This window comes from Pteronotus mesoamericanus, unplaced genomic scaffold (genome assembly GCF_021234165.1).
Source record: "Pteronotus mesoamericanus isolate MK-2021 breed Mesoamerican mustached bat unplaced genomic scaffold, CSHL_Meso_final contig_169, whole genome shotgun sequence".
In the NCBI taxonomy this organism is placed as follows: domain Eukaryota; kingdom Metazoa; phylum Chordata; class Mammalia; order Chiroptera; family Mormoopidae; genus Pteronotus; species Pteronotus mesoamericanus.
Window position 1 is genome coordinate 11,278,681 of NW_026555068.1, and position 15,022 is coordinate 11,293,702.

A 15,022-nucleotide genomic window follows, 5' to 3' on the forward strand; every position below is an offset into this window, starting at 1 on the left:
TCTCCTTACTCCCATTCCCATGTGCAAAGGAGCATACTCACAAGCACACACACAGTGAAATCTCACTACATTCAGTTGGAATTCACGGTCATTTTGTCAGAGATTGAGTGTGTCTTTATTTGACTGTCAGTAAGATACATGTTTGCTACATAAATTAGTAACTTCAACAGATTTTGAAAGCATTTAGAAATCAAAACAATTTCTGCAGCAGTAATTTAGGATTCAGAACTACTTTTAAGGATGTTTGCTAAGTTTACGCATTCTGAGACTATGCCTAAAAGCTCTCACAATTGCACTTTTTAAAAATATTCTATAATTTGGACTATTCTATAATTACTTATTATGTTAGTTTCTGTATCACATACTTGCCCCATACGTCCTCAAACTGTTGAAGCCTTGAGTGCCTACGTCAGCCTCTCCATGAAGTCTATAAATTAATTACGGATTGCCTGTAATCCACATACATACACACCACACACACATTGATGAACACAATCCTTTGAAGGAGAAATTCTGTGTCAGTCAGTCAAGTCTGAAGCTGACTAGCCTTGGCAACATTGTCCTAGCAATGCACATGACTGTCTCCAAGAAAGCTGTATACAGTAAACACTTGTTCCTTTCTTTTGTATTTTAAATCAGTTTTTATAAATCAATAAAATGTCTCATAGGACATTCTGACCAGAAAAGTTGCATCGAATCCTGATAATGAAATTTATGTGTTAATAAGCATTGTAAAAATTGTACATTCCTTTAAAATGTTATTTTTCAACCGAAAATGTGGTTTTGCAAGTTAAAAAATGCTTCTTTTTAAAGCTGGGGAATATCATTTGTTTTAAAATTTATGTTATGTGTTTCAGACTTTATGAACACTAACAATTAAATTTTAAACATTACCACCGTGGCAATGTTTTTTATTCCTTATGCAGCCCTCATTGCTACTTGAACATAAAGTTCTTACAATAGCAAAAATTTATTTTCCTGCCTTCTATGGAGGAGTTTGCAGAAATAAAAACTGAGAATTTAAGACATGAAGTGGAGAAAATGAACTCTGGGCCAGATGACTTTGGAAAGCAGTTTCTGATTGGAAGTCCTTGCTTTTCTGGGAATGAGGCAGCACCTATGCTCTGCCTTTACAGTTTTTTTTCATAAATGTGCTTCTGATCAATCTTTGTTAAATGAGGTTAAATGTGAATGCTGCTTTCCTGGATGTCTTCCAAAAGTGCCACTGAAAGCTTAGTAAAAAATTTATTTAAGGAATCACATTCTGATTAAATACATAGTATGGTTGAGCCCTGACCTGGTGGCTCGGTTGGAGGATCATCCAGTAAACTGAAAGGTCATGAGCTCGATCCCCAGTCTGGGAACATACCTAGGTTGCAGGTTTGATCCCGTCCCATACATGCAGGTCGAGGCGTGTATAGGAGGCAACCAACTGGTGTTTCTCTTTCATATCGATATTTCTCTCTCTCTCTCCCCCTTTGCCACCCTCCCTTCCTCTCTGTCTGAAATCAATTTAAAAATTATTAAAAATATACATAGTGTGGCTTTTTAAAAAGAATATCTTATGAAAGAAAATGGTCTAAAAAGAAGTTGAGAATATTTTTCCCTGACTACAACTCTCAGATCCAATGGCATTATTATTATTAGAAATAACTTCATTTTTAATGCTTTTCTCTACATAGTGCCCCAATATTGCCCTCAGTATACAATGAAACTATGTAATACCAAAAATTTAAGTATAATGCAAATGTTCAGAATTTTCATTAAATTATAAAATATAATTTCATTGTATTTATATAGTTTTAAGCATTTGATAAGTCTATATTTTTAAATACAAGCACATTCCTAAAAGGAATGGCTTTCATATACTAAGTAAAATTCTAGTATTTCTCTTCTATTTTTACTTTCTATATTATCTACTTAAAAAAAATCAATCTATATAGTTATAGAGAAAACTTCTGTTCACTAAATTCATATTAAGATTTGTCAGCCCCGGCCAGGTAGCTCAGTTCATTAGAACATCATCCTGATAAGCCAACGTTGTGGGTTCGATTCCTGGTCAGGGCACATACAAGAAGAAACTAATGAATGCATAAACAAATGAAACAACAAATTGATGTTTCTCTTTCTCTCTCCCTCTGTCCTTTCCTTCCTCTCTCACTCAAGTCAATAAATAAAAAAAATTAAAGATTTTTCAATAAAGACTGTATCTGAACATTTAGCAGTATCAATTTACCAGTTTTTTACAACAGAAAGTGGCCAAATGGCCGAAACATAATCTCTGACATGTAGTCTATGTAAATATTATATAATAAGTACCACTTCACTAAATGATTAAATATTATGGGTTTAATTTTCCCCTAATGCATATGGAATTTATCTTTCCATGGAGTTTATTATTCTATGACTAATAACAGGAGGAACAGAATCTTATCCTCTGCATGCATACGAGTAAGGCTAAATCCCTGCTTTTAGGGTCCCCCAAATGACCAGCTCTTATCACTGTTTCTTGTGTTACATCAATTTACACTGCAATGAGCGCTGTGTCATGTTATTGAGGGTGAGCAGTGGGCAGTCCTGAGGTGGACACATGTAGCCCACTGCCTGCTCTTGTAAGTAAAGCTGTGTTGGCACATGGCCATGCTCATCAGTTTATGCATCGTCTATGGCTGCTTTTTATTTTTTGCTACAATGACAGAGTTAAGTAGTCGATTGTGATGATATCATCTGCAAGCCCTAAAGTATTTACTGTCTGATTGTAGAAAAGAAAAACATCAACCTTCGATCTAAGTGGATAGTTTTATGGAATACATTTTAAATACAATGCTTTGGAAGCTCCAGAATGAAAAGCTATCATCCAATTCACAAAAGGAGGACAAAACCACAGTTTAGTTGTCCATGCAATTATATGCAATGTGAATTAGGTTGTTTGGGAATGATGTCCCAAACTTCATGAAGATAGAAACCCATCAACATTTCTCAGTTCTTCATTTAAAAATATATATCTAGAAGTAAACTGTTATATTTCAAAGTAAATAATATTTTAAAAAACCTATTTTCCCCTAAAATTATAATTAGAACTATCAGTTGGAAATGCTAACATAAATAAATGATTGTCTAAACTAGTTCTGAATCATTTGTTTCCAAAGCATCATAAATAGAAGCCAGGCTATCTCATTTGCTGTGAAATGTTTGTTTTTAATTTTCCTACTCAGTGCTTTTTTTTTTTTAAATACCTAAATGCAAACTGCTGGTTAATGAAGAAAAACATCTGAACTCTTTTTGTTATGTTTATTCATAATAAATACATTCTGAAACCAAAATTAACTTACCATCATATCAAGTGCATATTGGTTACAACTTAGCAACATCTTTTTCAGGATGTTGTCACTTTATAAAGAAGATGGACTGTTCAGTGGAATGTTTTTATTTTATCAATAAAAGTGAGACTTTTAAATGCCTTTATTATAATTGCACTGCTTGATATTGACTATCATTTTGTATCACATGATTCAATATCAATTTCAGAAACATCGGGAGCCTCACACACCTATTAGATTCTCAGAGCCAACTAGTCACGAACAGAGGAAGTAATACAATCGCTTTTGTTAATGGTCTCATGCGACAGGCAGAGGCAGTCAATGTTAGACCTGGTCAAACACATCTAGCTCTAGGTGAAATCTGAGGGGAGATGCAGCAACAAGAAAGCAGCACCGACTGAGCATGCTCCTATTCAGGCAGAGACAGAAAGGGAGTGGACGTACTGTAGAAGCTGGCCATTACGTAGTTTTGGCAGCGATCACCAGTAAACTCATTTGGGCACCTGAGAGAAGAAACAAAAAACAATGGTAGAAAAAACAGAGAAAAAGAGAAGAGGTGAATATTTGCTAGAAAGAAGCTCCTTCAGTGTCATTTGACTGAACTTGGTGAGTTCACCCTCAGGAACTGAGTCTTTGTCTTAATCATGGCTTTCAGACTCTGGCATTTCCCCCAAAGGGTTAAAAATTTGGACCAAATGTGGTCCTCCCTTTTGTATGACAGAAAGATCCCAGCATTTTAAGTGACCGCTTTCTTTCAGAAAGCGGTCACTTAAAATTAAATCTGACATCTAGTTTTCCATTTGATAACTTTAGTCAAAAATGTTGGAAGGAATTTTTTGTGTGTGTGTTTGGCCTGCTGGCCATGGTGCCAGCATCACTGGCCATCCTGGTGGATCATTTTCTTAAATTTTTGCCCTTTGGGGCTCATGTTAAGAGACAGGTGAACAAGGTCAGATTGAATGTTTTATGCCCTGAGTGGTTAAACCATAATTAGAACAAAAGGAATCAGTTACAACTGAGCTGTAAAAACACCAAGTGGTAGTGATTGTTGCTGTAATTTGGGAAGGAAGCAAATTTCAGATTATTTTAACATACTTTCTTGGTTTTGGACTTTCATTGGCACATTCTCAGTACATCTCGCTCCAGTGAATCCAGGTTGGCACCTAGAGGGTAAAAATGTCATAAGCAATAGAATGCTAAAGACATTGAATTTTCAGACTGGCAATTTTCCTCCTATGGAATATGGAGATTCCTACAAATGACCTGGTGACTGAACACATAAAGAAAAGAAAAAGACAAAACATTTAGAAAACCATGTCCCATGAAATCTCTAGGGTATACAGTTTTGTTGTTATTTGCTTCAGTCTTCGTAAGTTAACTGAGTGAGGTTGAGAAGTTGAATAGGGGTGGGCAGCTAAGTCATTTTCCCTTGGCATTTCCTTATTTGCCACTAGTCATTGACTTTCCCTATGTTAATTGGGGTGGTCACACTGTAAGGTATATCAATGTCTAATCACCGTATTTACACCTGAAATTAGTATAATATTGCATATCAACTGTAATTGAAAAATAATTTAAAAAACAAACACTGGTTTTGGTAAGAGCTTATGTGGTTCCATCCATAATCTTCTGTTATTTAAATGATTGAGTTTTTACTGTTATAGACATTCAGTTTTGTATTTATTTCCTAGCTGTTTTTATGTTATAAGTTAAATCATCAAACTACACGAGAAGTGAAGCACTTTCACACCCTAATGATTACTGACAATAAAAATTACATTCTGTTTTTTTAAAGACATTACAAATCAGGTCTCATTTTTAATGCTGAAAGACAGAGGCATATTTTTATTAGAAATTTCTCTTCATACAATTACCCCAAATTAAAGACAAATACATTTTTTAACACTTAAGCATTAAAACTTCTACAGTAGTACTTTATTTCATTTTGCTTTTAAGGTAAAACTATTTGGGAATTGTATAAAATTTATATTTTACTCACTTGCTTATATTCACCTATCAAAATTCTAGAATTTATATACTACTGTTTTCAAGGTTATGTAGTGGGGCAACTATGCCTAAATATGGAAGTCTTTTACAACTACCTGCTTTTTTTTGGTGATGTTACTCCAGTACCTAAAGCATTTCAGATTTGATTCATTTTACCCACTATCATACTTTAGTAAGTGGGGCCATTGAAAGATTCTAGAAAGCAAATATACTTACAGATGCTCAACACCCTTAGCCATAATTATTACTAAAAGTTCACTTACACCATAGGCAACATACAAAGTGCCTAATATAATATAGTTCTGATAGCACATAGCTCATGACTTACATACAACCCTTTCTTCTCCAGAATAAATAAGAATAAACATTATCTTTTGGCATCAAAGAGATGCAAGTAAAACTATTCTTTTTTCACTAATATAAGGGTGACTTAAAAAATTTCTTTTAAAGCCAAATTCAATGCCAAAAAATGTTACCATGTGATTTGGTACACATAACTCTCCTATTTAGTGAAGAAAGGCCTGGAAGGTAAAATACTGGCAGTTGCAAATTTTCAGCCCCACGCACACTGTGTCAACTTAAATATAATGATCATTAACAATATATCAATGAGCTTAACAACAAACATCCTGTATTGATTGACATAGCACCTTTGAACTCCTTAAAAACACTTTTACATAAATGAACAGGTTAGTTTTGGTTAGAATATTTTTGTTGCAGTAAAAAGAGGAAGATCTACCCAGAGAAGTACAGAAATAAGAACTATAACCTTCAAGGCTGGGTCATTTCTCATAAAGATGACATGTCACATGCTTCAGTAAGAATGTTTTCACAGATATATAAGAAAAATACATGGAAACTTGCTTTCCATATAACTTATTTGACAACATAATTTCTGAAGTATTTGGGTTTTTTATTTGTGTATTTGTTTTTGAACTAGGACTATAAATCCATATAGACATACCCTATAATTAAGCAGGAAATTTCAGAATTAAAGATATATTCCATAATGATTATTTCATCTTACCTGTTTGCCTTGAAAAAACATCCTCATACTGACCACACGATAATCCATTTTTTTCATACAAAGAATGTGGTATAAGATACATGAATGCTGTGTGTTTATGTGTCTGTGTGCAGGCGGGGAGACAGAAAGAAAGGGAGAGAGAAGCATTTGTGGTCAGGAATGCACTATTTAAGAATCATGAAATTAACAAATTGAGAGAAGGAATGTGCATTTATTAGAAAATTGTCATTCATCCATCTTAAATGACAGTTTTGAGATCAGAGGGCACAGAAAAACTAGGTGAAAGGGATCAAAAATCTTACCCAACCAATTTTCTAATTACTATGAAATTCTAAAATGAGGTTTCTTAGGAAACTAGCATCATGGTGATCTGGTTTATCTCTGTCATAAGATGATAAAGAATATTTGGTGTAGTAACACTGGATGTTAAGGTATTTCAATTTGTTTTGGAATTTTCAGCTATGTCTGAACCACAACAATCTTTCCACGAAAGCTGATCTTCACTCATGAATTTTCTTCATGTAAAGCCCTATTGTTTTTTGAAGTGTGGTCCATGGACCAAGAGCACCAGCATCTTTTAGGTTTTTGTTAGTAGAAATGAATCCCAGGCCCCAGTCCAGAACTACTGAATAAGGATCTGCATTTTTAACAAGATTCCCAAGAGATCTGGGTGTACACTAAAGTGTAAGATGCCAGGGACCCTGAGCTTGGAAGATGCAGACTAAGGTCCTCTGTCCTGGCACTGCAGCATCTTGCGTGGATGTGAATGGCCCACTGGGCTTCATTGGGCCGTGGGTTTTCTCAATGATAAGATTAAAGGATTAAAAAAAAACTTCATAGACAGACAACAGTATGGTCATTACCAGAGGGAAATGGGGGTTGGGGGAGGCAGGAGAAGGTAAAACAGGGATAAAGGGTGATAGAGACATGCCTTGGAGTGGTGAACACACAATACAATATACGGATGATTAACCAATGTTACCCCAATAAATACAATACAAAATAAAAAAATTAAATTAAAAAAAAGATGAAGGGATTTAACTAAGTGACTATCAAAAGTTTCTTTTACCACAAGGGCTCTGGGAATCGAAGCTCATCCTAAACACATGGAATCACTGTGCGAAAACCCCTACATCGTTTCTTCTGAAGGCATTACCAGTCAGGGAGGACTCAAGGTCTTCTAAAAAACATTTTTCATAGAATGAATTTGTAAGACAAACATGTAGGTAAAACAAATTATAAACCCTATTCCCAAGTAATTCAAAGTGTTCAGCAACAACAGTCATCATGTAACTTCTGTGGATGTCTAGAGTTGTTGCCAAATCAAATGCACGGAAGTGGAAACTGAGATAGTTTCCACATAAGCAAACTGCAGACTGCATTGATTGTGTAGAAAAAGCATGTGCAAATGAAAACTCATCTGCTCTATAAGCTCTGATTAAACTCTATGGAATTACTTCTAAAAGTACAGGGAGACCGTCTGGCTGCTGACTTATTTCTGCATTAGCATTATATGTTAAGCGTCCAATCTATCACTTTGCTTGGAGATAAAAATATGGTAAATTTAATCTGATTTTGAACAATATGCTTTGGCATGAGTCTGAGCAAATTCTAAGAATTTTATTTCTTAGGAGAACCTGGCTGAATAACCATCAAGCCCCTCCTATAGCTTCAAAAACATATATACCACTTATTCTATTGATTTGATTAGAAGATGGAAATAATTTTTAAATTTTAGTATCTGCTCGTAATGTGATAAACATCCTTTGTTCTTTATTTGTTCTTAATGAAATGAAAGTTCAGACAGTTTGTCTGAACATAGGTAGTACTTCTTGCAACGAACCCTGACCTGTACCTCCCCATCTCCCCCTTCCTTTCCTGATCTCTTTAACTCCCCTTATCTCTGTGTTGTGATTATCTTTTTGTGAGGACAGTGACATTTTGATCGTTTTGTATCTCTAATGTTTAGCACAGTGCCAGACTTATAAAGGACTCTCATAAAATGTCTGTTAAACCGAGCCTAAGATAGGATAGGACTCCAGTGTCCAATAAAGAACTGCATCAAAGAGACTTTTGTATAGTCAATCGATTTGCCAACTACAGGTCAATATTGAACTTCTGGCTCTTATTTTTATAGTTTATGACAGATTCTCCTCTGTAGACTCCTAAATAACTTTTTTATAGGAACGCTCAGCACCCTCCTCACAGACTCCCTCCCCTAAACAGAAACCTTTAACACTTCGTTTGAAATTTGAAAAGACTAACTCTTTAACTGTAAGTCTATTACTCAAATTTAAATCCTGTTACTGAAAAAACAGTTTACCTAGGATTCAATAAAGCACTATAATCTAGTAACCAAGACTTCCCCACAGCATCAGTAAAATAAAAACTGTCCTTTATAATAACCTAATACACTGTGAATATCCTGATATGTTTACTATGTAATTGACTATAAAGTCATGTATTTTGAAAATCAGTAGCACCCGGTGTATTTTTTATATTCTAACTGAATAAATTATTTCCCATATTTTTGGTGGGAGTCCTAAATATATTCAAAGATATTTGCAGACCCACCTCTCAATTTCTGGTTATTTAGGGTTTGTTAATTTTATGAACCATCATAAATGGTGTTATGGTTTTATAAATGTATGGTGAAGTTATAAAACACCCTTAAACATCCTTGCTCATCCTTTCTTTATTTTTTGGTTTTATTAATTTTCATCAGGCTCTTTCCTTGATGAGGCAGGAGAAGGGAAACAAGGTCTACCTCTGATACTTCCTCTTTCTAGCCATCCCTCTACAAAAAAATATTTGGACAATTTTAAATACCTTGTCTAAAAAAAAAGCATCCCTATGGTCTTTTTGCTTCACCTCGATATTGTAAAACATATGAAGTAATTTCTTTGGTGTCTTTATTTATAAATATCAAATAATGGAAACGCCAACAAATAGATCTTGAGGAGTGTCAGTGGGTTTAAGTGTCAGACGTTCGGGCCTTTGCTCTCACTGGGGCCAAAGGGGCTGGCAGTGTGTCCAGGTGCCCGCAGGGCACCGGGCTGTTTGTCTCCAGGATTATTCTGCAGACAAGACCGTCCTCACCCCCTTGCCTGTTCAGCCTTCTGGCGAGACCTCACCTACTCACGGGCTGAGCGTCTGTGTTGTAGATTATTCTTTCCCAAATGTACTGTTACGATTAGTCTGCATTTTTCCAAGATGACCCTCATTCTGCTGTCTACCTTTAAGTGAAATTTCTAGAGGTTTGTATATGCTTTTCTAATTTGTGTTTTAGTGATTTTTATGACATCATCTGCAAAAGACATTTATTTCCTCAGGGAATGCCTTCTTCAACATCATTAAAGAAAATACTAAATATAAAACGTTCCAGTAACTTTTGTTTCAGATCCAACTCTAAACCTCCCTATCACCATTCAGCTAATATGTATCACCCCTTTTCTTTTTTAAAAATTATAATCTGGAGACTAATTCTCAATCCATGGGACAACAGTATATATATAGTGGCCACACTAGACTCATGGACAAATACTGAGGGGAAACAAAAATTTCAGTTGTCCTGGTTCTCCAGTGTTGTTGTTCAGTGTCTAAGACATAAGATGCTCAATAATGAGGATGGCAGTGCTTGTGAATTAACCTGTTCTTGTTTCAACCTTGCGGCCCTTTCCAGAGCTGTGTTTGCACAGCTTGATCTGAAACGCTTTTCTGCACACCAAAACCCCGCCACTGTTTATTCTACATGATGCATCTGTAAGTGTGGCGTCAGGCTATTCAATTGGATATGGGATCAATCCACATCCCATACATCTCCACATCGTGTGTGACACAATGACGTATTGACTGCTAATTTGTGGCTGGGTCTTCGTCTCTGGAGAATGCCCTTTCCTGTCTCATCAAAACAAAATTCTGTAAATTCAGAACTTGACAATTTGACCTACTCCCCCAGCTGTATTTTTTGATGATACACCTAAATGCTTACATTTTACTTATATCATTCAATACAAATTTTTTAAAAAGTATGTGTTTTATCTTCAAATAGGCTGCATGCCTCTCAAAGGTCAGAGGGCTGCAGACACTTTTTATCAGCCTCTACATCTGACTAGTTGAGGTTGCTCTTTATATATTCCCTTCACTCCCTAAATATCGTTCATAGCACTTGGCACACCTATAACTATAATTAAATTAATGACTCGAAATACATTTATTAGTCGCAATAGCCTATAGACTCCATGGGGACAGAGACCAGCATGGTAAATTTATGTGGCCTGATTTTAAAACAAAGGAAGCAAAGCTATGAAGCTACTTAGTCAGTGCACCTGATTTTAGGCAAAGCTGAACCTAAATCAGTTCCTATAAAAAACCAAAAGCATTTCCTCCAATCAATGAGTGACAGTCAAAATGCGTTAACACATACCTAGAAGCACACATCAGGATTCTAGCTACATGAGGCTCACAAAAGAGATAGAAGACATGGTCCCCTGAAGAGCTGATGATCTTGACCTAAGCCACAAGTCTCACCCATGCTCTCTCACAAATGCTTCTGCATCTGTTAAGTGTTACGGCATTTAAAAACAGAGAAGGGTGGCAGGTAAGTGTCACGCTCATTCTGAAGAATGGACTCACCCAGGGCTGGAGTTAGAATACAATGAGAAGTCTGTTCTTATGGATCATAAGTTCTAACTCAATATATATCCAACTTATCTATTCCAAATTTCTCTTTCTAGAACCAAGATGATGAGGCTGCAGGACACAGCTACGAATTTGAATCATCATGCCCCTTTTCAGTATGTTAATCTATCTGCTAGCAAGTATTATAAATATTATTATCACCATCAATATTATGCCAGGATTTTATAAAATTTTAACCTTGGCTAGTGGCTTTGACTTTGCATCTTACATAGCCCCCCAATTTCTCTAGCCTGTACAGAAATCTCTCATCCCTAAATATCTGCTATGTTTTTGGTGCCCCTTTCCTGCTCTGGAAGTTATTATGACTCCCTGTTAGCTATTGCAATGTCCAATGGCTTCTCCCTTGCCTACAGAGCTCACAAACTGGCTCAGTGTCTAAGGCAGTTTTTTGTATGTTTTACTTTTCAGAACGGAGCTACTGGTTTAGAAATGCACATCACTGTGTCTCACTGAAACCATTACTGCAGTTCAATGCCTGCCTACTATATAAAAAGGCTCCACAAATGTTTATAAAGTCTTCTGCAACGTACTCCAATCTTTTCTTTTCCTTCATTAAATTCTTGTTACCATAATAATCACCATTGCACCACTTGGGATATAGTCACTCTAATTAATTCATTCTTTTAGCTACTTAATTTTCCTAAATAGACGAGGTTTCTAGGGACAGATGCCATGCTTTACATTTTCTCTGTGTTTTCGAAAATGCCTGGCAAAGATGTAGCTGTATTATAACAAATGTTAATTAATATTTCATTTATTGAGTTAAATTTATTATAATATTTGTTGTGACCTAATCTACTACTATACATTTTTCCTAATTGTCTTCAATGATAATATAATATAGGCCTTTATATCTACTACATTGTTTCATACAAATTAATCATAAAAATCATAAGTTCATGCTTGAAGGCATCTTTTATATTCCCAAGATTTATTGTTTTTTGTTTTTTTGCCTATAAGATATATAATGATCAGAGATATTAAATGATCTGTCAAATGCAAAGTTATAAAGCTAGCTGGTGGCCCCACCAAACCAAATAAAAGCTGCTTGTGTTAAATAAGATGAGGAATTGGGGATTAAACATGATAACACAGTCTGTTAAGTCAGGTGTATGTATTTTTCCAATGTCTACAGAGAGAATGTAATACTACCATTTATTTTTTATTATAAGGAAAAAAAATCTTGCTTAGCCAGAGTTAGAAGTACTTTAGCAGAAATGAATTCATTTAATTTCACTAACTTCCTGGGAAGAAATTTGGAGAACATATTAACTCTATGTTATAAATTAAGATACTGTCCAGAGAGTTGAAGTGAAAGCGCTCACAACTGTTCACCAAAATTGGTGGTAAAAACTCTAATCCCCTCATGGGCCAGGCACATCTGTCCATGGGACGACCTAATGCGTTTATAAATACAGTCTGGTATAAAATCATTTTTAGATTAAAAAAATCACATAAACATTTTCTACTAAAACTGTTCAGAAGAACAGATATGCATGAATGAGGGGGAAAGGCAGAGGGAAGTTTGGACAATGGCATGTTCAAAATGCCTCATTCCTTTGAACCATGTGACTACATAGGGCATCAGTGGGTAGAAGATGAACTGTTTCTTTTCTCATCTTTGTGTAATCTGGAATAATAACTATTTTTTCCATAGTATAAATTTTAAATAACTATAGAGGGAAAAGAAACCTAAAAGATGGGAACTACTGCTGGAATTCCCACGCGGTCCCCAGGGGAAGCCCAAGTAACCAGCAAGCCTCTCCTCGGAGAAGTGTTTAACTGTTTTACAGTTAATCCACTGGGGACACCCTGTGCTAAATGGAGAGACAAAAGAGATTTGCTGTCAAGTCTTCAGCTTTAATTCCCAAGAAGACAACGTGGATTAGGTGACCAAAGAGACTACTTGGAAACGTGCATGCTTGTGGTGTTTCTGAGTCATGTCTTCAGTCAGGGATAAAGCTGATTTTGAATGATGTAACTCATGCTTCAGCAATGTTTTGCTCTAGACAGATGGCCCATATGGAAACTATGAACTGGCTTCAAGTACAAGACTGTGATGAGCCAAAGCAACATTTTCATGTTTTCTGCTTCTATTCAAGTGGTCTAGTGAACAATACATTATCCTCAGATATGCCTTTGTTTCAGGCCTGAGTTGTGATTATTTTTAATGCTATAAATGCTTTTTTAATATAGGAATTTTTTTTAAAGCGCACTTTTATTTAGCCAAAAAGGCCTGAAATATTTCGGGTGTTGAATATATTCCAATTCTTTCCTTAAGGCACTGGCTTGCTTTGATGCATCAATAAAGGTATGGTCTAAAAAGGTTGGGGGGTACTTATCAAAATCATAAATATCAGGTATTTTCCCCCCACATATCCAATAATAAACTTTAACACTTTTTCTGAGAGATTCTAATTACCAAAGATAAAAATAAAATTATGATGCAAATTTGCTGAGAACCAGAAGGCCCCCTAACACACTAGACAATGAGCTTGGGAGATACAGAATGTCCCTTCGTGGTTTGCTATTTTAATAATTATTAGAGAAACAACAAACATTTCACTGTAAGTTTTTAAAAAATATAGCAAGCATTTTTTTTTTCCTGGATTGGGCTTCAAATTTAATGAAAAACTGTGTGGGTGAAAAAAAAAATTGCAGTTGTTGGCACAATACCAAGATGGAACAAATGAACAACACTTCTGTGATTGCATGTTTTGTATAGGACGTGGGAGGGCTACAGAAGAGCTGAAATTAATATGTGGAAAATAGCTGCACTGGCTCCGTCGAGGTATTTGGAAACTCTCACATGTACTCACTCAGCTTGTAAATCTTTGCAAAGGCTATGATGAAAAATGATCATGTTTCATTATTATAATTAAAATATAGTGGTCTCAGATGTTTTTCTAAAGAAGTAAAAATATGAGACACAGATAATATGGGCACTCTGTTTAAAAAGGAGAAGAATTTAAGGAACTATAATTTAAATATTTTTCCAAGAGATTTATTAAAACATAATTGGACTGTATGCCTGAGATTAGGACAGAATAACAAGATTTCCCCAAATAATAAATGAAGCTCATATTTTACAGATTATAATTTTCAGCTTCTGGTGTTTTCTATTTTGATCTGAGAAAACTTTGTGGAAATCTATAAAACTTGTTCATCCTGCTTCACTGTGATAACTATGGAGTTGCCATATTTGTGCTGTATTATTCACAAAAAGTTGTCAGAACCAAAGACTGAAAGTGACGAATTTTAATTCTTTGCGCTTCGTATATAAATTTGAATATACCGGTAGTGAGAAAGTGAATCTCTAAGATTGATTTTAAAATAATAAATACTGATAGTGATGTGAAATAATTCAAACCTGAAAGGAATGGTTTCTACATACTCTTTCATTTTTATCTTGCTTTAAATTTTCAGAAAGGCTTTGACTTATTAATTTTTTTGCCTTATAACCATTACCTACCTCTATCAAACAGATGCCTAGTAATTGAAGTGCTCTTGTGATTCCTATTTTTATTCACTCCAACAGACTATATTGACTTGTATAAACTGTCTGATTGATAAAATCAGCTGTACCACCAACAATCCTTTCCTTCTCCTGGAATTGCTTCTACTCTTCTAAAAGAAAAGCTTTTGAGGGCTAGAAGCAGTTCTGGGAGGCACTTTTTCATGAGGCCCTGAGATGCTCCACAGGCAGCCCTGTCAAGAACAACACAGGGAGCAGCGAAACATTTCTTATGAAATTGCATTCTGTTGTTGTGTTATGGTTTTTAAAAGTGCCTTTTAAGATGTATTTTATTACTCACAAACAATTAAGGTTTTTTTTTGAACTGGCACATAAATATTTGTATACTATTTGCATGATGTAAAATGGAAACGGCCTTCTTAATTTGTTCTTGCGCTTTTTTTTCCCATTTTGCTAATTGTTTATTAGCGCTCTAACAAATTTGCTCTTCTT

The 15,022-nt window shown here is 35.3% G+C and overlaps 1 protein-coding gene across 9 annotated transcripts in view; it reads right to left on the reverse strand.

Annotated features, from left to right (window-relative positions):
- The window catches only part of NRG1 (neuregulin 1), a 950,601-nt gene that overhangs the window by 16,343 nt on the left and 919,236 nt on the right, over nt 1–15,022 (reverse strand). For 5 of the 9 annotated variants that reach the window (XM_054566057.1, XM_054566055.1, XM_054566058.1 and 2 more), the window contains one exon: nt 3,765–3,823. In XM_054566057.1, coding sequence (XP_054422032.1) covers nt 3,765–3,823 — 59 coding nt within the window. Of the gene's footprint in view, nt 1–3,511; nt 3,824–4,415; nt 4,484–15,022 lie in introns of those variants that run through there. The other 4 variants (XM_054566056.1, XM_054566054.1, XM_054566059.1 and 1 more) reach the window with 2 other exon arrangements.